The sequence below is a fragment of the Rattus rattus genome, chromosome 5, assembly GCF_011064425.1.
Source record: "Rattus rattus isolate New Zealand chromosome 5, Rrattus_CSIRO_v1, whole genome shotgun sequence".
Classification (NCBI taxonomy): Eukaryota; Metazoa; Chordata; class Mammalia; order Rodentia; family Muridae; genus Rattus; species Rattus rattus.
In genome coordinates, this window is record NC_046158.1 from 55,257,350 (window position 1) to 55,280,287 (window position 22,938).

General features: G+C 43.3%; 1 protein-coding gene across 1 annotated transcript in view; it reads right to left on the reverse strand.

Annotated features, from left to right (window-relative positions):
* The window catches only part of Cwc22 (CWC22 spliceosome associated protein homolog), a 49,707-nt gene extending 31,890 nt beyond the window's left edge, over positions 1 to 17,817 (reverse strand). Inside the window, exons 1-5 of the mRNA XM_032903551.1 lie at positions 17,704 to 17,817; positions 8,124 to 8,255; positions 4,420 to 4,490; positions 3,295 to 3,405; positions 1,103 to 1,348 (exon numbers count right to left, since the gene is read on the reverse strand). Of these exons, the coding sequence (XP_032759442.1) occupies positions 1,103 to 1,348; positions 3,295 to 3,405; positions 4,420 to 4,490; positions 8,124 to 8,150 (455 nt within the window). The 5' untranslated portion in view covers positions 8,151 to 8,255; positions 17,704 to 17,817. The remainder of the gene's footprint in view (positions 1 to 1,102; positions 1,349 to 3,294; positions 3,406 to 4,419; positions 4,491 to 8,123; positions 8,256 to 17,703) is intronic.
* Positions 17,818 to 22,938: the final 5,121 nt, after the last annotated feature.

Consider the following 22,938-nt stretch of genomic DNA (forward strand, 5'->3'; position numbering starts at 1 on the left):
TGAGAGGCACTGACTGACTTGCAATTGATATTTTGTTGTTCCTTCAAAATTCTCTATCAATCAAACTCTTTGCCTCTTATTGTCCACACCTATGGCAAAAGTGAATCAATGCCCCACTCCACACACTTTCCTAAGTCCCTGTCTCTAGAGAATCAGATCTGTGACTTAGTAACTAACCTAGCCAGTAAGATATTGCTCATGCATAATCATGACCACCTAGAAAACTGGAAGATAAGCACAACGACTTTTCCCAGCTCAGGAGCTGTCACTCCACGAAGAAAAACCTAGCCTCCTCTTGCATTTCTACTGTACCTTCTGCCCATGGACAGACGTCCACTATGTACGAATTTTCCCCTAGACCTGCTTAAATTTGCATATATTGCTAACTCTCCCCTGCCTACTGTACCGAAGATGCAATAATTCATATTAACACTTTTCTTCACCATTGAAAAAGACGCTTTGCACTGACTCTTCTGTGCTGCCTTTGTGACCACAGACCTAGGCGATGAAGCTGGCACTGATGGAGGTCATCCCACTCTCTCCCGTGTGACATTTCAACTACCCCAGCTCTGACACACACACAGAAACACCAGGTCCCAACTTTGATCCTCAAGTCCATGTAAAAAGTGCCTGGCATAGTGCAGCACGCTGGTAGCAGAGATGAGACAGGTGTGTCCCTGCGGCTTGCTGGCCCGCCAGCCTGACCCAGTTGGCATGCTTCAGACCACTGAGAGACCCAGTCTCAAAAAGAGAAAGAAATAAATGACGGTGCCTCAAAGCTATCCTCTGGCTTCCAAACACACTATGTGTGGAGACACAACTATGTAGGGAGCACACGCACACACACACACACACACACACACACACACACACACACACACACAGACACACACACACAGACACACACACACATAGGAAACATGAGACAAGTTATGAGGTAATATCACAACAAGCAGTATACAGTTCTGCAGTAAGAAAGACAAGAGGCCTACATCTCTATCGTGGTAAACTAAGTGCACTCTCACCACCCAAAGCTAATGACTTACTCTCTCCTTGTTCAGTGAGGCCATCTTTGCTCTGGGGATGTGGTACATCCGCTTACCTGTTTTTATCCGTGATCTGCTCCTGCATCATCCTGAGCTTTGCAGGAGGAATATACGCTCCCCCAGTGCGGGTGAGCAGCGGGTCCTGCTCATCCTTCTTCTTCTTTGATGTCGGTTCTTCCTGAGTAGAACTCTGGCTCACTCCTCGGTCTTGGCTCCTCCTTTCCGGAGACGGGGATTTCCGGGACCGTTTCCGATGGTCTGCGTCTCTTTCTCTCTCTCTGCGTTTCTCTCGGTCCCTGCTTCTATACAATGGGGTTGGGGAGAAAGCATACACCCATCCTTACAGTGAAGTGCACAGAGAAAGAGCGAGGCTGTAAGAGATGGAGGCTTCAGGATGGTGAAGCAGTACTCCCAGAGAGGATGCCTTACTCCTGGGCTGAGGCGTTAAACAGACTTCAGCGTGGATGCAAGCTGGGGAGGGGCAATGCCACTCCTTACCCAAGAGGGCCACGTACTGCAGAACTGAGCAGGGGCATCAGGACCAGATGACACCATCAAGAATGATGAAGAATCTAGCATGGTAGCAGCAGCTGAATCAAAATGACTTCAGAGAGCCAACCAATACCCATTAAATGTCACACTAGAGACGGTGGGAAACAGCTTCAAGTAGGCAAGAGTGTGGTGTGAAAACTAACACAAAGTGGTCTGTGGTAGATCTCGAGAATTGTACAGAGCAGAAATAAGATTTTATTTTTATAATGCTACATTTAAATGTAAATGTATTATAAAATCCTAAGAGTTGAAACTTGAAAGAGTTGTTGTTTTTATGAGAAGTTTCAGGGGGCCCTGGTTATTAAGATGAGGTGGAAAGACCCATTTTCTACTTACAGTTCCTCTTTCCTTAACACCTTTTAAAACTTGGCTTTGTATTTTCTCTAAAACCATAAGGAACTTAGAAAATATTTCGCTCTTTCCTCAGAGAAGAGTTTGTTCACTTAACCTTTAAAAGCTACACTTGAAAATATTTCAAATATAACCACCAACTGGTCAGCAGAGGGATGGTGCACACTCTAGCTGGTGTGCGTGCCACATGCTCCTGCGGGCAGCTGTAGCTGAGAGAAGCTGGAGAGCCCCGGCTGACGCAGTCACTTCCCTACAGTAACTTGCCTCACTCTCGCTGTGCAGATGCAACCCAAATAGAGACACTCACGAAATACTTCTCAACTATTCACTTAAAAAAAAAAGATTTATTTATTTATTATTTAATTAATTAATTAATGTATGTATGTGAGTACATTTACAAATGTATGTTAAGAGCAACCAGTGCTCTTAACTGCTGAGCCATCTCTCCAGCCCTCAACTTTATTTTGAAGAAACTAGAGACCTAGTCTGCTTGCTTCACAGTATGACTGAGGGCCTCATGAGACTTTATACTCCCACACTGGACCAAACGTAAGGAGTTATACTGAAGTAACACAGGCAGGGGCTACAAAACCTGTGGGCTTTGAAGTCGAAATTTAGATTAAGAAGTAGCATCAATTATAAACCAGAAAATTGTTGACTGGAGGAACAGGGTAGCCAAGTTTTCCAAGACTCAAATAAAAGTCATTTGTTGGGGATGGGGTGGGGGGGGGCAGTCCTACAAATAAGGAATTTCATTCTCACTCAGTATTCCTCTGCCACATTACAGAAAGACTGCGCTTTTCCTTTAGTGTGGCTCCTAAGTAAAACCACAGAATGCAATCCATGCTGCAGTTCAACACGGGACAACACCTCGGCCGAGGTCAGTCAGATCTGGGCTTGACACTGTTATGTTTCAAAACTACAAATTGCTAAGCACGTTTCGCCCTGAGTTTCTCAGTCTTAAACTGGCAGCACCTACTGTACGTACCCATTGTCTTAAGAGTTAATTCACATGAAGCCCCTGGCCCCTAAACGTTTGCATGCGATCAGCAGCAGCTGCTTGCTTTAATCTTTGCTTTCATTATTCAGGTAAAGACAATGTGGGCTGGGGATGTAACTTGCTCAGCAGAGTAACTCTAACATGAACAAAGCCCAGGTTTAGATCCTCGCCACCACACGCACTGGGCATGACAGTGCACGCTGCAGTCCCAGAGCTCAGAAGGAAGAGAAGTTCAAGGTCATTCTCGGCCATTGCTGTGCAGATCAGCGCAGGACATGTTAGACCCAGTCTCCAAGAGAAAGCTCACCAGGTACTATGGAAAAGAATGCTGCTCTTCTCACGTACCTTGATTCCATGCTGTCATCGTAAGAGTATCCTCTTCTGGATCGCTCATAGTCTGACCGGCTGTAATCAGAATAGTCTCTATCCCGGGGGGACCGGTCTTGCTCTGTATATCTAACACAGAAGAAAACCCAAGTTGTACTTTGAGAACAACTCTGTTATACTTGGAAAGTACAAGTGCCGTTGTAAATGCCAAGTGGCTTTACAACGGTACAACATCCCAATGAACTATTTTAACCAATGGCTCATTGTCCTGCAAAACAACTCCTGGAATTAACCAAATTTACTCATCCTGATCCACACTGCCCTTAGTAAAGGTATAAATCTAGAAATTATACATAATGGACAGGAAGAGGTTATTTTACAGATACTCTAAACATTATAATCATTAGATATTATTCTGAAAACTGCAGTACTGAAAACATTGAGGAAATAAGGATGGATCCCATATTAATCTATTGTTTGACGCTTAAAACTCAATAAAATCAGAGAACACTAAGGGAAGTTAAATATATAGCCTACATGGTACTATACTTTGTGTTTCATATACATATCTATAATTACCTTGCCCTTGTGTGTCTGGGATTGTCATAGAGTAGGTGACTGGTAAAGGTGGCAGCAGTCACAAACCAAGGTCCTAAAGCAAAGGTCCTAGGAGCTATCTGCAGGCGGACTAGGACTAAAGTGCACAAGGCATAGGGCGTCTCCCTTAGGACTGTTTTAGTGACTCTCACAGGGTAAATGATACGGCTGTAGTACTACTTTTAGATTTCTTATTTCAATATAATTATGCTATAATATAAATAAAAATTAAATATAAAGGCTGTGTGAATATATAAGCAAGCTATCACAGCAAAGCAGTACTTCCATGACCACCCTAAAATTAAGAATCAATGAATCTGGGTGGTGACACAGGACATTAATCCCAGCACTAAGGAGGCAGAGGCAGGCAGATCTGTGTTCAAGACTAGACTAGTCTACAGAGCAAGATTCAGGACAGCCAGAGTTACAAAGAGGGACTGCCTCAAAAAACAAAACAACAACAATAAAAGCCAAAAAAAAAAAAAAAAAAAACCAAATCAAAAAACAAACAATTTGATAGACATATGAAATTCACAGGACAAGTACCTGTCTTCTGGGGAGGAGCTCCTCCGATGGTATGAATTGTGGCTCTCCCTTCTGTCGTGACCAGAGGACTGCTTCCAAAGGGGGTAAAAAGAGAAAAGGAGGAATGTTTCAAGATCGGTTATGTTAAAATATATATACAATGACATGTATCTAAGCAAATTAATAGTACCTTATAAATTACTTAAATATTTTCTTTGTGACCTAGACAGCTATAGGCTTACCTGAATTGCATCAGGCCCTGTCTCAAGAGATTGCTATATATATATATCTATCTTAGATTTCACTAAAACACAGTAGGGGATTGAGGAGATGAATAGAGGCATAGAAATAATAATTGCACATGCCTGCAGCCTGAGTTCAATCCTTAGGACCCATATGAGAACTGGAAGCAGTAGTGATAGCTATCTGTAGTTCTGCACTATGCTCTGTGGGGGGTGGAGACTTAAGTGGCCAGAAGTTACCATAGGCAGCACAGTGGCACAGTCAACAAGAGGAGGCATTTCCCTTCCTCCCTCTCCCTCAAACACGACCAACAATTCTTAAAACAAATAAAAACAAAGAAGCAAAATTGTTTAGTATGTGTGATACGGGCTTTTATAAAGGTTTACACCAAAACCCTAACCCAGCACTGAAGTGACAACCCACTGCAGAGCATCTGCGTGGCCTGCCTGAGGGTTCCACGCCCCGAGACATTTCTAAGTCAAAGATTCAACAGTAAATATAAAATATGGCTACTGACTAATTATCATGAGCTACAGTTTTCCTGTGTAGTCATCCAGAGGGGCACAAAATACAAGAACAGAGGAACTGAAGATCTACACACTAGGAATACTCGTTTATTGTAGCGATTTTATACAGATTTGTGTATTAACCACAGTAGCCCATGTATGTGAGAGTGAGACAGAGTCAGACACAGGGGAGACAGATAACGTTACAACTACCCTATCCATATTTTCTTTTATAAGCGAGGCAATTATTTTGACTACATTAGGAAGACAGCCTCAATTCTGTGCTAATGATTTTTAACACATCTCCGCAACAGCTGCTGTGAACAAGAGGAAGAAGCCAAAAACACACAAGTCGTGAATCAGAAGGATTATGTAAATACAATCGAGTAACAAATGACTGGCACACTGCAGTAATGTTAACAAGAGATCTTCAGGAGGAACAATCACTGTGGCCCATAGCTCTCAATAGTGATGGTTTACATGCAGTTTGGGTGGGGACAGATCACTAAATTAAAAATATTTGTAGGTATAACCCAAATATTAAGAATATGAATTTCCCTTGTCATAATTTTAGATTAAATCAACACAACTTAAGAAAGTAATACAGTCAAAATTACTTTAAAAAAATTCTCCAAATCTATTAGCAAAATAAAATCAGGTGACATTGTTTAGTCATTCAGTGTAATGACTTACGAGAGCAGAATGGAGAGGTGCGTGGAGCAAGGGCCTGAATCCAGGGGCTCTGAGCACTGCTAGTAGGTCCAGAGAAGTCTCTGGGGAGTGTAGAAAGAAGGGCTCTGGCCACACTAGTGAATTGTGAATGGGTAATTCAAATGAAAGATGGAGGAGGACTGAATACAACTGGTCACTGAGTCTGAACGACATGCGGACTAAAGCCACCTATTTCTTGCTTGGTGTGGTGCCACCAAGACCCATAAAGACCATAAGGGACACCACCGAAAAGACCGCAGGAAGATTATAGTAAGAGTTACACGTTTCTCTCCCTTTAGAGGTATCAACCTAAAGATGAATACTTGTATAAGCTCAAAGACAGTTCTCACAAGTCTCTTTTCTCCTGCTGATACTGGTTTTTACCATTTTGTCAACTACCTAACTGAGCCCTCGATAAATTAACTGTAGACTAATAAATACAAATTCAAAAGCAGCAGATTTCAGACCAGTGTAGGAAAGACTCTACTGACAGGGTTAGTGAGTCCCCGCCAACAGAAACAAGCAACAAGAGGCTGACTGTCTACTGGGCACACAGGCCAGAGGCTCTCACCCTGGAGAAGGGAAAAAGACGAGAAACAGCTCTGACAAGCACATGCTATGTACAGGCCAACAAGCTCAGCCTACTCTCTTCAAAGAAGTTTAGGGGTACAGAACTGGTGGAATAGTTGGAGGGATATGTGCATATATTTGTAATTAAATACAAATATATCTTAACTTTCACTGACTCCATGGCCCAGTAAACAATACACTGGCTTATCAACCTTACAAGATATGGTTGGCTGACTTTCCAAGGCACTCAGGCAGACTTCTGAAAGCCCATGGATTGACTATTCCTTGCTATTGCTCTGACCTCACATTCTACAGCTCTCCTCGACATCTGTTGCAGTCGCACTGGACTCTACGTACTTCCTGTCCCCACTGGGTAGCTACACAGTCAACTCTCTTGCTTCTGAGAAGTCTCTCCTCAAATCACCAACTACCTCCCTTCACAGTAGGCCCTGTACTTACCCCATTACAAGCTGTAGTCCCCTTACTCTACTCTATTGCTTCTCTCCACATATAGCACACAGTTTACAGGCGACATTCTACTTCTCTACAGAGCTCGTTTATTACCACGTCTACAAGGTACTTTCTGTTTCCTCATACCAGAAAGTAAATACAACGATAAAGAAATCTTGTTCATTACTTTGTTAAAAAGTACTTAGAAGTCACTGCAACTTATAATTCACTCTGTTTGCTGAATAAACAAACATCTAAAGTAAAGTCCAAGCCCACTTCCACACATGAAGTGACTGGACGAGCAGGAAAGAGTCTAGACTGACTGAAGGAAGGAACCATGCCTTGCACATCACTCAGGAAAGCACACTCCGTGAGAACGATGGTATCGCTAACACTATTTGTTATTCCCTTCACATGTTCACTTTAAATGATTCATGCAGAATCTCATGTATGTGATTACATATGTATATAATTTCATATGTATGTAAGCAATACACCTCTATATATACACAATGTGCTGGCCAGTCTTCTATCAACTTGACACACAAACCAGAGTTATATGAAAGGAGGAGCCTCAGTTGAGAAAATGCCTCTGTCAGACCATCTGGCTATAGGGCATTTTCTTAATTAGTGATTGAGGGGAGAGGGCACAGCCCACTGCAGATGGCATCATCCCAGGGCTGGTGGTCCTGGGTTCTATAAGAAAGCAGACTGAGCAAACCAGTAAGCAGCACCCTCCATGGCCTCTGCATCAGCTCCTGCCTCCAGGTTCCTGCCCTGTGTGAGCTCCTGTCCTGACTTGTTTTGAAGATGAACAGTGCTGTGGATATGTAAGCTGAATCAACTCTTTCCTCCCCAAGTTGCTTTTCAGTCATGGTGTTTTGTCACAGCACACACACACACACACGCGCGCGCGCACGCGCACACACGCACACACGCGCAGACACACACACACACACACACACACACACACACACACACATACACACACACACACACACACACACACACACACACACACACACACACACACGAGATGGGATATCCAGCATGATTTCTCAACTGTCTCTTTACTCAATATTATTCCTACCTGGTCCACTTTGTTTGAAATTGTACTGTGGTGTCAGAGTATGCCTGCCCCTTCTACGTCTGACTGGACTGTTTGAGTCTGTGACAGCATTTTTGGTTAAAGCACAGGCATTAACTTTGACTATGAGCTTACATCTTCAAGTTTCCAGCACTTACTTTCATGTGTGCCACACTACTTTTCATTTTCTGCTGTCGGCTGACCCGATAAACCAGATTCTTCAGGTTTTTCCAAGTGACACGTACTCAATGGTCTGAGTTCCTTGTCAGTTTTCTGTCTCCACACGTCACCTGAAACACAAGAACACAAGCTTGTTAGCAATGACTAACGGTATGTGCAATAATGGCAGGTTCCTTCTAAACAGAGGCGCCAGCCACTTCACTCCCCTTAATTAGTAAAAGTAGATATAATCGAATTTTTAAAATGTTATCTTTAAATAATTGCACAAAAGGAAGTGTACTTAATATGTATTAGTAAGACTATAAAAACAAGAGGCTTATTCTGACAGAGACCAGAGTTAATTTATAAACAGCTGTTATAAAACTAGATTGAAATGCTTTGGCAAGGGAAACTTACACTTACATCATCAAGTATTGTATATAAAAAGTAACCAAGAAAACAGTACCCAATCTTTACATATCGATTATATAAATGAAAGCGCCAATACCTATACAGAAACAATCTTTTGAAATATACTCCATATGGAAAGATAATCTGATAAACTAGGATAAACTTAGCCTGCTTCCTAAAGGCATAAGGTTTCAGATACATATGTACATTTAAAGAAGTACTAGGCTCTGAATAAACCTAACTCTGCAGTAAACGTCTCTTGTGTTCATGTATTCACATGTGCCTGTGGACATTACGAGATAACCTCCGGCATCTTCCCTCAGCCATTGTCCATCTTTCTTTTAGTCTCTCACTGTCTGGGAATTGCCAAGCAGGTAAGGCTGGCTCCCTAAGAATCCCAGAAATCTGCCCGTGTCTGCCTCCTCCACCCTTGGATTACAAGCAGGAGCCACCATAACCAGGAATCAAGCCCAGGTCCCTATGCTTGCAAGGCAAGTGCTTTACTAAGATATCTCCCTAGCTGCAAATATGTCGTCCAATTTCCTTCTGCTGCATATATTTTAATTTCTATGAAGTGCAGAACTGGTAGTCACATTCACATAGAACTGCCAATTGAAAATTTTATAATTACATACAGTTTATAGTATGAGGAAATCGAATCATGAAGATGAAAGGAAACATAGGAAAAGGAAAGAATAATAAGATACAGGGAATACAAAGTACGTAGTTAGTACAAAATGACTGAATACAACTGGAGACCCAGCCTAAGGTGTGTCACACGAAGGGAATGGCATTTCATGGTCCTTCTACCTATCTCCCCGCTCTTCCGATCTTTATGCCTCCTCTTCTGTGATGTCCAAGCCTTAGAGGGGACTGTATAAAGGTTTTATTTAGGGCTCAATACCTTCAGAAGCTCTGCTTTGCTCCTATTCACTGTACGTGTCTTTCTTGTTAAAACCAATAGTGTCCTGTCTACTTTTTATGTCAACTTAACACAAGCTAGTGTCATCTGAGAGAAGGGAAACTCTACTGAGAACCTGTCTCCATAAGTTCAGGCTGTAGGCATGTAGGGCGTTTTCCTAATTAGTGACTGACTGGGGAGGGACAACTCATTATAGATGGGGCCATCCCTGGGCTGATGGTCATCTGTTCTATAAAAAAGCAGGCTGAGCATGCCCCGTGAAGTGAGTCAGCAAGCAGCACTCCTCCATGGCCTCTGCACCAGCTCCTGCCTCCACGTTCCTGTCCTGTGTGAGCTCCTACACTGGCTTCCATTAACGGACTGTGATTCAGGATCCATTAGCCAAATAAACTCATGTTTCGTCACAGCAACAGTTTCCCTGAGGCAGCAGGATTTGTCTATGGTATAAACATACTTAGAGGGCAGTCTGACACCTTCAGCTTAATTAAATGGTATGCTCCCCGCTAAGGCCTATGACTTCTCCAGCTGAGTATCTGACTGGGTTTACAGTTTCATTCATGAGTGTCCTCCTGTGGAGTCGCTACTGCACGTGTCCCAGTCCTGCTTAGAGGGTTACTACTGAAGTCTGTAAGGTTCACATCTGGGCACTTGCTACCTTTCCTCCCCCAGCAACCTGGACAACACGTTCTAGCTCTCAGAAAGCTAGTCAGAAGTTTTCAGTTAGTTCACTTCCAACTCATATTATCTGTATCTTGCAATCAAGGTACGTGGCATCTTTAGCAACATGGTCTTAACATGTTGAAATTTAACAGAACTATGTTAAACTACAGTGTTGAAAAAAATCTTTAATTACAGTTAGTTTTTAAAAAGCATACTTAAACTTTAAAGCTAGATTTACCTGATGCCCAAATCATTTAATAGTGCCCCTCAATGAAAATGCCAGCATTAGTAAACAAATGCCACCGGGAAATACAAGCTGGAAAATTTAGAAAATATTCTTATCCCTAAACTGGCCTACTCCCTGGCAGTGCCAGGTGAAAACACTACGATGTTGCTAAGGATACTCTTCCTAATCTGCCATAGGATTTCTGACTTCATCAGCATGCCGAGAATGCGCTATGCAGACATGGTATAGTCAGTGAATCACTTTCCTCCCTGTGCCACAGCACTCTCCTGTGGTTCTACTGACTTCTTAAGTGCAGCTTCTCTCCTAGCCTATCCACACTATTTGTAATTCTCTATGTATTTCCCTTCAAAATGCTTATTTACACTTAATGAGTTTTCTTTCTGTTTAGTGTTGTCCTGTTTGTAACTTTCAGACACTCTCATACAGTCTTTTACATTTCCATGTCTCAACAAATTGTAGAGATCAAAGCTGGTAGCACTGTAGAGGGCTGCTGCAGTCCAGAGAAGCATAAGCTCTCCCATCGTCCAGATGTATTCAGAACATGCCTCGAGGAAGGTTCTGAGAGCTTAGCATGTGGAAGCTTTACACTTAGACTAAGGGGAATTCCTGCATGAGAGCAGTTTATTTAAAATTTAAAGCTGCTGCTGCTCTTCCCAGAACCACTATATGGCCTTTGTGATGAATTATTAAACTTCTCGTCCTGTCACAAATGAGCAACCCAGCAAAAGCACACCTGCTTCTGTGGGTGAAGAGGGCATTTTATAATAAAGAAGCAGTACTCCAAAGACTAGTACTTTACAACCATAGTTATTTTCCTGTTCCAGCAAGCACCAGAAACCAAATACGTGGTAGCATTTGTATGAAATACTTTAAACCGTGAGCCAAAACCTATGTATCCGTTGATTACATGAAACCTTCAGAACATGAAGAAACACTCCAATGGCCTGACTGCATTGCCCTCTTGACACAACACTTCTAGCCCCATTCAGTCCGAGTGTGTTTAATCCATGTGAGAGTACTCACTGAAATACTCGACACAAAACTTGCTAATAGTCTGTGCCTCTGTGTTCTAAGACTAGCAGCAGGCTTAACAGGCTTTAAAAGAATCCAAGTTGTCTGATGGGGAAATGGTAATATTAAACATATTCAAAATTTAAGAATCTTAAGTTAGTTCTAAATGTCAAAATGGAAGATAGTATGGCAGGGACTCAGAGACATGCCTTTTCCCTTCCCAAGTAGGAAATGAGAGGAAGACTGGCCACAGTAACACACACATGCACACACACATGTGCAGGCACAAACATTTGTGAGAGACTTATCCTATGACCTGCTAAGAAAGGAAATGATTTCACCTTAGATTCTCAAGTTTAGGAGGTCATCATACATGTATGGTGCTTTTTGGAAGAGTCACCAGGCATAGGTACAGGTTGACAACTGTCTGTAATCTTAATCTCAAACTCTCTGAAAACACAAAAGTTTTTTGTTACATATATAGTAAATCATTTAACACCAAAACCTGGCATGTACCATCTTGAGTCCGTGTGCTTCTTGAAATATTAATGTGTTTGATTAGAAAATGTTGACCTGGACCTCAAAGAGAAAATGCTTAATAAATATTCCATGCTTTTCTTAAAATATAAAAATTCATGGGGCTGGAGAGATGGCTCAGTGGTTAAGAGCACTGACTGCTCTTCCAGAGGTCCTGAGTTCAATTCCCAGCAACCACATGGTGGCTCACAACCATCTGCAATGGGATCCGATGCCCTCTTCTGGTGTGTCTGAAGACAGTCACAGTGTACTTATATACAATAAATAAATAAATCTTTAAAAAAATCGTAAGTGTCAAAACAAGTCTGATGAGAGCATATATAGTAGGACATGCAGGCCAAGTCACTAACAAATCAGAGGCTCTGTGTCCCCATTTGAATTCAGTCCCCATGTTCCCATACAAGGGGCATGCTGTGTAGCTAGTTCAGGATAATGCCTGTTTCTAAGAGAAACACTTGTTACAAACATCCGATCAGTCTTCCTGTCTCTGATTCTTTGTACAAAGAAAAGCTTCAAGTTCAGAATTCAGAGATATCTTAAGACAGTAACATGTAGATGATTAGAGAAAAAACCCTAAAAAGGTAATTTTAATGAGTGCCATATAGTATCAACTAGGAGGAAGTTATTATCTGCCTTCATTTCTTAGGCCACGAAGCTAGTCCACCATTAAAAAGTACATAATACAATAATTTCACTTTAAAAAAAACCAATTGTTGGTCTCTGAATGTTTCCTTTTTACCAAAACACAGTATCTGTAAGAACTGAAATCTGATCATTTTTGTTTCAAAATACTAGCCATCCAGTTCTAGATTTACGGTACTAGTTCCCAGTTTAGTTTTAAATAATTAAAGAAAATCTACATGTTGGACTTATTTACAGTCTATTTAAAAATGAATTATGAGACTTGTGGACACATTCCCTTGATCCTGTTCTCTGGTCGTGCTTGCCCCTCCCTACACTGCGAAGATAGTCTTGATCGGTCTAAACTTGATGTCCCTTACTCTTAGCTTTTCTACACTCCTCTCTCCCACTGGTCTTGGCTTTCCACCCCTACTTTCTCAGAATTGATCAGGGTTATAAAACGACCTGTTGTGAAATCCAGAAAGAACTCCCTGCTCTGACCAGACACTGCTACATACCTGGTCCTGCTGAGCCATCCCTCCGTCCTTCCAAGTTCTCAGTCCTCAGCTTCTACAGCACCCTCAGCTTCTACAGCACCCTCAGCTTCTACAGCACCCTCAGCTTCTACAGCACCCCTCAGCTTCTACAGCACCCTCAGCTTCTACAGCACCCTCAGCTTCTACAGCACCCCTCACCACCCCTCAGCTTCTACAGCACCCTCAGCTTCTACAGCACCCTCAGCTTCTACAGCACCCCTCACCACCCCTCAGCTTCTACAGCACCCTCAGCTTCTACAGCACCCTCAGCTTCTACAGCACCTTCAGCTTATACAGCACCCTCAGCTTATACAGCACCCTCAGCTTCTACAGCACCCCTCACCACCCCTCAGCTTCTACAGCACCCTCAGCTTCTACAGCACCCTCAGCTTCTACAGCACCCCTCAGCTTCTACAGCACCCTCAGCTTCTACAGCACCCTCAGCTTATACAGCACCCTCAGCTTATACAGCACCCTCAGCTTCTACAGCACCCTCAGCTTCTACAGCACCCCTCAGCTTCTACAGCACCCTCAGCTCTCTGCCTCCTGCTCTTGCCTCTTAAGTGACTTTAACTTCTGCTCACGGACTCTTCATTCTGTTCATTACTGTAACACCGGAGCTTTTGACAAATCGGTGTCAGAACAAGCAACTGGTTGACTTTTACCTTGCTACATTCTCTGAAGAGCACCTCCATGCCTACAGTGTCAGCTGTCACTCCCATCTAAGCCCATCCTTCCCTGTGAAGCTCCAGAGAGGAGGCCTCCATGTGGGCCCTGATGGCCTTCCAAAAGAAGGCAGTGCAAATCGGCCTCAATTCCTTCTCTGCATCTCGAGCCAGCTTTTCCTCTAGCTTGTCTCCTGTAAATGTTCCCGAGTGGCAATTCATCTTTCCTTCACTCCTAGTCAGTCGTAAAGTCCTGATTTTACTCTTCTCTGAGTAGAAGAAACAAATTTGCTGTTTTACCCATTCTCTGTAGACAAGAGGCTGGTGGGAGTTTTCCTTTAGAGAAGATCCCTAATAAAACCTCTTCAGCTTCATTCCAGAGGCAGGGTGGGTCTGACAAGTTTTCTCAGAGTTTTAGCACTATCTGTAACAATTTCTGCAGTATAAGTTCCCTTCCCATACTAAACTTGGCATTCCACTTTCAAACCTGCCCCTGGGGAAATTGGGGCACACATTCCATTAGACCATGTTTAGGATTATCCACTACTTTCCAAGAAACCTTTGTCTCTAGGTCTGTTTCTACAGTGCTTCACTTTACAATATATTTATATTTACAATAACAGAAAACAATTTCTCCATAGCAGTCCTCCTGCTACTGAACATAAGGAAGCCAAAGGGCCTCCCCTTGTTACCACCCCCTGAATCTTGGAACTTAGAGTCATTCTCCTAAGCATCTCTTAGCTTACTTTCCCACATATCCTTGGCTCATGGTGTCAGTGCCTGGGAATGCGGCTTAATTTTAATCAGTAGCCCGGCACTTCATTCATTGAACAAACAGCGTCATTACAGTTTCTCTTGACGCACTGATTTAAATTCAGGTTTCTACTCATTTTCATGACAACAAAGACCAAAGAAAACATTCATTTAAAAAGACCATCATCCTCACCATGATTCATGCCTTTCAATAAAACACTTCAGTGCTTCTAATCATGTACCAAGTCTTTTCTTCATTTGTTCAAATTTGTATCTGTGCAGAAGAGTCTCTTTGAGACTGTAGCAACTAAAACAATACACAATACAGGACCTCAAAATGATGAGGCTATAGCATATTGTCCTGATAAAAACAGTAACTGTGGATAGGGAGGTAATATTTACATTACTTAACTCAAAAGACATCAAAAAGTGAATGTTCTTAACCGAAGGTGAAGAAATGTCTAAATGTTGCAGCTATGCTACAGACACACTACTGCTGGGTGTACAAAAAATAGGAGGTACCAATGACGAGTCCTGAAGGACAAGTAGGAATGCTATCCATACAGAAGGAAGAAAAGGGTCATTTTGGACAGGGACCCACATACCTATACACAGGCTCAAAGACATTTAAAACTAACAAACAAACAAACAATGACTTCAAGTCATTCAAGTAAATGAAGCAAGCAAAATGAGCATAAATGTCATGGACCCTAAGAGACCCATGAAGCTAAATCATGAAAGGCCTTTCATGGATACAGCAGATCTCTGAAAATTCTCAGTCACTCACACACACACACACACACACACACACACACACACACACACACACACACACACACACCCTTTCTGATTCAAATCACTTGTTCTTGTTCTTCAAGACCACATTACTAGTAGTAAACCCATCAATAAATCTGGTCACCAGCTTTGTCAACTGAGTCTGCCAACTTGCACAGATTGGCTTGAAATGACTTTTCTTATCATTAGAGGTTTTGTCTGTCTTTTCACCTGAGCATATTCTGGCTTAAAGGAAATGTCTCCGTAAGAGAAATTTGTAGCCTCTAGACACCAAGCACTACCACCTACCACAGAAGCTCTGGTCTAGAAGGAACCTACCCTCGTAAAGTGACTCAAAGCATACACAGGATACATTTTCAGGGAGGAAGTGCTGAACTTTGTCTGGCTTAAGCCACTACTGAGTTAGGCTCAAAGATAGATAAAAAACAGTTAATTCTGGGTCCTGCTTACTAAATTATTAATTCTATAATTACTGAAGCTTTTCCTAAAACAGGATGCCCCACACTTTCTTTTCTTTCTATTCACTGGGATTCACTAACATGGCGCAATAGGAAAAGGGTTGCTGGAATCCCCTCCCCTGCCCATGTGCTGCCTTTTTAAAAAATGTTTTCAAAGTTTGTGCTGAGTAAGCATTCAACTGCCTTCTCCCACATTCACCAGGGAGGTGTACGAAAAGTGTTACGGAGCCTGAGAGCTTACTGAAATCCATACTGGAGGCCTTTGTGCCCTATCAGCCTTCCATGTTAGAACTGTAGGGAACCTCGAAGATCGCTCCAGACACCCCAAGACCACGCTCTCTGCACAAAGACTTCTTTGCTCCGGAAGGGCAAAGGGCAGAGAAGAGGAGACAAAGAACTGTCTCTGGATAGAGGGGAAACAGACATGCATGTAGGAAAATGATAATTTATGGGGTAGGGTGGGGTGGGGGTGTTAGGATGAGGTATTTAATTTAAATTGGGCATGTTAATTAAGTGACCCAAAAGAGGCTTTGGATTGTTGGACTTCAACACTTTGATAGCTTTACAGGTTAGACAAGGGAACAAATGTTGGGGGCTAGCTTTAGGAATGTAATCTAACGTTTTTTAGCAAGACACAGGGAATTGGGAAGAAGGGACTTGTCCACCACAGTCAAGCTGGCTAGAGTCCCTGTAGTAATTCCAGACTTACAGAGAAAATAAGGGAAATTTGACAGAACAGCCCTCCAAGGTATTAGTTCCAATCTGCTGTATTACCAATAATCACTTCTTTCTGGAACTGGTCTATTCCCAGACTGAGTCTGACTGGGCCAGTCATGCCCAAGTTTGGAATCAACTAGGTGGCAAAATATGCAGTCTAAGCTGGGCAGTGATGGCACATCCCTTTAATCCCAGCTCTTGGGAGGCAGAGACAGGCAGACCTTTGAGGACAGCCTGCTCTAAGGAGTGAGTTCCAAGACAGCCAAGACTACACAGAGAAACTGTCTAGAAAAACAAAAACAAACAGACCAAAAAAAAGCAGTTTAAATACAAGGCACAATTAACAGAAAAGGTTGCTCATTTTTACGTATATGGATCTTTCTGCCTTCCTATACAAATACACAGAATTCAAGTGCTGGTGCAAGTGGTTATCCTGTCCCCGGAAACTGAGATTACAATTTGTTGTGATCCATCTTGTGGGTGTTTGGATCTGAACCGAGATCCCTCTGAGAGAGCAGCATGTGCTTTTAACCACTGGGCCAACTCTCCAACCGCTTACCGCGACTCAGTTAATGTTTCTACAATACCTTTCCCCCAATTATTCTCCTTTTGGGTCGAAAGTACTTAGTGGCTACAATGTATCAAAAAAGTCTTGCATTTAGAGCAGGTGGAAACAGCTGGTACATTCCTGTTTGTGAGGGTGTACTGCGGGGCCTGCAGCTTGCTAGGGGCAGGGACTGCAAACCCATGCTTGGAAGTTACAAATAGTAGAGGCTTTTAGAGTTAGGATTAACTATGAGACGTAAACACAGAAGATGCGAAACATGGAGCACTAGGGAATCAATAAAGTCAATGAAAACAAACCATAAATGAAAATAGAATAGAGTTGGCTACTGGGATATTAAGCTGGAATGAGGCAAAAGCATTACCACAGTTTATTAATGCCAGCCCTGGGTCCTGGGAAGCCGACTGGGGACGTGACCCAGGGCGCTCCCAGGAGAGGAGTTCACCCACGTTAACCCAGACCAAGGCCCAGACGCGAACGCCCCGCCACCGGTGCTAGGCCCAGACCGCTCACGCCGCACCTCGCGGGCCGCTGGTGGAGACGGCGCAGCCACGTGAGGAAAGCAAGGTCCACCAGGCAAGCGCCCACTCGCAAGCCCCTGCCCTCTCCACGCGACCTAGCAACCCGCCGCCCCTACTCTGGCTCCCAGTATATCCCGAGTCTTCAGAGTTCCGTAATTACCTAAAGCTCCACCGCGCCGCCATCACACCGGAAGTGTGTCAGTTCCCTTTCCCGGGTGAAGGCAGCGGGAGAAATTAGTGAAAAACTGATAGTGAATTGACAGGTATGTTATAATACTAATGATAGTACCGTATAGTAACACCAGACTCAAAGCAATCCAGCTAGTAGCACTGTCCCTCCTTACGAAGTACACGAAAAAAGAACATGTAAGCGCAAGTGAACTACAAAGTCCAGCATGCTCCGGCGGCGCGGACGGAAATAGGTAGTAGATTGCCGAAGAGAGCCGCGGTGCAGGACGGGAATTGTAGTTCGTGCGGGTAGGCGTTCAACTTTTGTGAGCTAGGTTTTCCAGGCATGCATCTTATTCTAACACTACTCACCTTCTAAAGCCATAGAAAGTAGCTCTTAGTAGTCACCTTAGCTTCCCCCCCGCCCCACAGTGTCAAAGTTTAACTCTAAGATACATACTAGGAAACTACCACAGAGGCTTACTATATAATATCTTGCCTGAAGATATTAAAAAGAGTTGAGATCCCTTTCAGACTTTTGACAAAATCTTTACCAAAAGTCTGTTTGGGCGGGGGGGGGGGGAGGTGACAAAATATTTAGCATCTATTAAGTTCCAAGATTTTAAATTCAAGTAAATGGAAGACTATCTGATTATAAATGACATGTTGTAATGAACCCCTGTCTAGAAAGAACGAAAGGGAAGAAAGAGGAGAGAGAAATGGAGAGGGAAAGGGAGGAAGGAAGGAAGAAAGAAAAGGGAAGGGAGAAAGAAAGGAGGGAGGGAAAAAGAAAAAGATAAAAGAAAAGCATGCTGTATTTATGATAAGGGGGTGACTTTTCTCAGGGTTGGAATGTGAATCTGTAAAAAGGTGAGAGCACTGGCCTCAATTATACTGTTTCCTTAGTCTTAGTACTAACAAAAGCTAAGCATAAAGTGCTTGCTAATGCGAGTGGAGATCTCTTCCTAAAACAATGTCATCTTTATAGCCCCAAGTGTTTTATAAGCCAGACTTGGCTTCTCCAAGAATTTTGTTATTTTTTAAACAGAGACAGGATCTCACTAGGTAGCCTTGGCTGTCCTGGAACATACTATGTAGACCAGGCTGGTCATGAACTCACAGAGATCTGCAGGGCTCTGCTTCATAGGGACTGGCCTCAAATGCATGGGACACTAAGTTCTGCGTCTCTGTTATAATTTTAGGGTGATTGAGCCTTTTCCTAGAGATAGTATGACTTCCTTAGGGTTTCTAATACTAAGAAGTGACACCATGACCATAGCAATTGTTACAATAGAACAAACAATTTAATTGGAGCTGGCTTACAACTAGGAGGTTTATTCCATCATTGTGATGGTGGAAATCATGGTGGGAAGTATTACGGCATCGAGGTAATTGTGGGGCTAGAGAGGTGGTTGAGAGTTCTACATCTAGATCCACAGACAGCAGGAGGAGACAGTTGAACACTGGCCAGGCGGGAGCATCTGAGAAGCTCACCTCAGTGACATGCTTCCTCCCACTGCACCACATCAACAAAGCCACACCTCCTATTAGTGCCAATTCCGAAGGGCTTATGTGAGCCATTTTTATTCAAACTGCCACAGGATGTGAGTAAAAATAAAAATTAAGGGCGAGGCACACTTTAATCCCATAATTTGAGAGGCAGACCTGGTCTCTAAGAGTTCAAGGTCAGCCTGATCTCTATAGTTAGTTCCAGGCCAACCAGCCAAGCCTACATAGTGTGGAGAGCTTCTGGGGGCTGCTTGGCAGGAATTTGACCTTGGGCCAGGACTAGAAAGTAGGTTCCAGGCAGGAATCTGATTTTGGGCTAGAACAAAGAAGTAGGCTTCACGCAAGAATATGACTTTGGGCTAGGTCAGGGAAGTAGGCTCAGATCTCTTGGTCATCCTGATAAGCCCCTAAAAACAGTGATCATGGGACTTTGTTTATTGCCTTGTTTGTTCCTTGACTATTTGTGTTTATTATCCTGCTTGTTCCTCAACCTAGAACTGACCTTATAATCTGCATGTAATTAAAATGGTATAAAATCAGACTGGGGAAAAAATTAGTTCATTTCAGCCTCAGAACTGAGGGGTCATGCTACAGTGTTGTCTGTCCTTTTTCTCTTTAATCCTCGCTCCTGCCCTGGAGAACCCACTGACTGACTGAGCTGACTCAACATAAGCAGAGGCACAGAGCTCTCTAGTTTGAGGCTAGCCTGGTCTACGTAGTGAGTTTCAGGCCAGCCAAAGCTATAGATTGAGACCATGTCTCAGAAAGCAGAAAGAAAGCAAAGCAAAGCAAAACAACAATAGCAGCAGCAGCGACAACAAGAACAAAGCAAAGGGAATGATAAAATTCTCGAGCGGCTCCTCACCCTGTATTAGGTTTTCTAAGAGAACAGTTTTGATAGAATAAATGTAAAATGAGGGATGTACCAGGCTGGCTTACAGGATGTGGCCTGGATTAATTGTCTTAGTTAGGTTTTTATTGCCATGAAGAGACACCATGATAATGGCAACTCTTATAAAGGAAGAGATATATTGGGACTGGCTTACAGTTTAGTCCTTATCATCATGACAGGAAAAATGGTGACATTTGGGCAGACAAGGTGGTAGAGAAGGAGTTGAGAGTTCTACATTTTGATCTGCACACATCAAGGAGGTTGTGTGTCACACTGGGCACACTCTAGCATGGAAGACCTCAAAGCCCATCCACAATGACATGCTTCTGCATACCTCCTAATAGTGTCACTTCCTATGGACCAAGCACTAAAACGCATAAGACTATGGGGCATACCTATTTAAACCACCAAAACAGTCCAAGGACAGCTGCCTCACAGTGGAAGAGGCAAGAATTCTGCTGTTGCTCAGTCCATGAGGCTTCGTCTCTGGAGTCCTGTCTGGTGTTGGGAGTCCTGGAAGATGCCTGGAGAGCTGCTTTTTTTCAGTCTGTGTTGGAATCCTCCGGAAGTTTGGATTTAGTACTGTCAGCAACAGGACAGAACAACATGCTACTGATGGAGAAGTACAGACCAAAAGCAGTTTCTCTCTTCCTTGTCTTTTTATGCCAGCTGCCACCAGGAGGTGTGGAGGAGATGAAGGGTGAGTCTTCCTTCTTCAAATGATCTGATTAAGACAATCCCACAGGAGTGTCCAGGAGCTTTGGTTTTAGTTGATTCTAAATGTAGAATGGAAGGGTCTTTGATTTGTGAAGACTGATACTGCAGACTCAAATAGTATGCAACAGGAAAGAGCGTTTATTCTGCTAGAACCTGCATGCAGGGGTCCACCATACCTCAGGACGGAAGTCAGATGTATGGACTTTGCAGGGTCAATATAAAGTCCGTGGGGTAGGAGTAGGTGACTCTTACCTTCTTTCCCTTGATTGGTTGGCTCTATCTTCAGGGGTATGGGTGCCTTTTGATTGGTTAAGGCTCTGGGGGATTTGGGGAATTTATGCTGATTGGCTATACTTGGCTCAGGCTAGGTGGTGGGGCAGCTTCTACAGCTCCTAATTGGCTGCCTATGGGGTTGGCTCAGGCTAGGTTGTGGGGTAGCTTTCTGACTGGCTGCCCTCGAGGGTGTTTTTATCTGGAATTGACTTGGTTTGGTATTTTCCAGTTCTGGGAAAAAGAAACTTAGGCCTAGTCTCCCAAACTGCCAGTGTGCAGTCTGTCATGGAGTCAGCCTTGCTCTGGCTGGGTACTCTCAAGTCAAGCTGGCAACTGAGATTCGTCATCTTAAATCCATGTGTTACCTGAGATTCTGATCATCGGAGCTGAAGAAACAGCTGTGATTAACAAGAGACCAGCTCCACTACAGTGAACCCTTTGCTTTGCTAGGGTAATTGATACAGATCAGCTGGAAATGACAAATTAGGCCTGATTAAGAAGATACCATGCCTTTAATCCCAGCACCTGGGAGGCAGAGGCAGGAAGATCTCTGTGAGTTTGAAGCCAACGTAGTCTACAGAGCAAGTTCCAGGACAGCCAGGGCTACACAGAGAGACCTCGTCTGGAAAAACAAAAGACAAACAAAAAGAAAGAAATATAAAGTGTATAGCTTGAAAAGAAAAATGGAATTTAATGTTGCATCCAAGGCTGTGTGAAAAAGATAAGGAAATTAAAGAGAGACCTGATTTACAATGGAATACAGGGAAGAGTATCCTCAGCTTAGCCCCTCCACAGCTAAGCTTCCAACTTATGAAAGAGCATAAGGTGTTTCCTGCTCCTGTCTAACACCAACAAGCAAAAGATGCTGGGATGTCATCCAGGGGTGCAGAAAACATCCCTGACTGGCACGTGAACTTGGCAGTGTCGTCTCCCAGGTGCTGGCTTTAAGATTATGAAGGACAAGGGAATAAAGAATCATGGATTGCTCCCCCCATGGGGACTTTCAGAGAGCCCCTGTGATAGGGAATGTTTGGTGGAGAGTCTCTGTGTGGAGGACTTGAGACACTATTATGTGAGGCTATGGAAGTGAAGCCTAGATTGCATTGGAGCGCTAATGATGCTGGAGATGCCAGAGTTGTGGGATGTCTGACAAGGAGAGCTGCACACAGGAAGTGGAACTATTCCAAGAGATAGATGTAGATTGCAAGTAGAAAAGCTGGAGGAACTGAATGATTTAAGGCCTTTGGCACTGGACCCGGAGCTACAGGATTTGACCTTCACTTTGCTGAGTGCTGTTCTTGCTTTGGTTCAGTATTTCCTTACTATGTGCCCATCTCTCCCTTCTTCCTAAATTCTAAGCCAATTCACGTTGTAGGTATGAAATTCACATTTTTATTTTACAGGTGGTTATAATTAAAAGATTTCCTGGAGTCTCAGAAGAGACTTTGGACTTTTAAACAGCATAACAGTCTGGACGAATATGGGAACTTATGGAGTGGAACTAAATGTATTTGCATTATGATTTGAACATGAGCCTATCGGGGCCAGGGACCGTATGTGGTGTCTTGAATGGATGCCCCATAGTCTTGGGGATTTGAATACTCGGTTCCCAGTGGGTGGCACTGTTTGGGAAGGTTTATGGGTGTGGCCTTGCTGAAGGAAGTCACTGAGGGAGGGCACTGAGATTTCAAAAGCTATTTGCCATTCCCAGTTCACTCTCTATGCTTACTGATTACAGTTTGGAGATGTAAGTCCTCAACTTCCTGCTCCAATGGCCATTGCTTTAATCTTCCGTCATGGACTCTTAACCCTCTGCAACCATAAGCCCCAATAAAC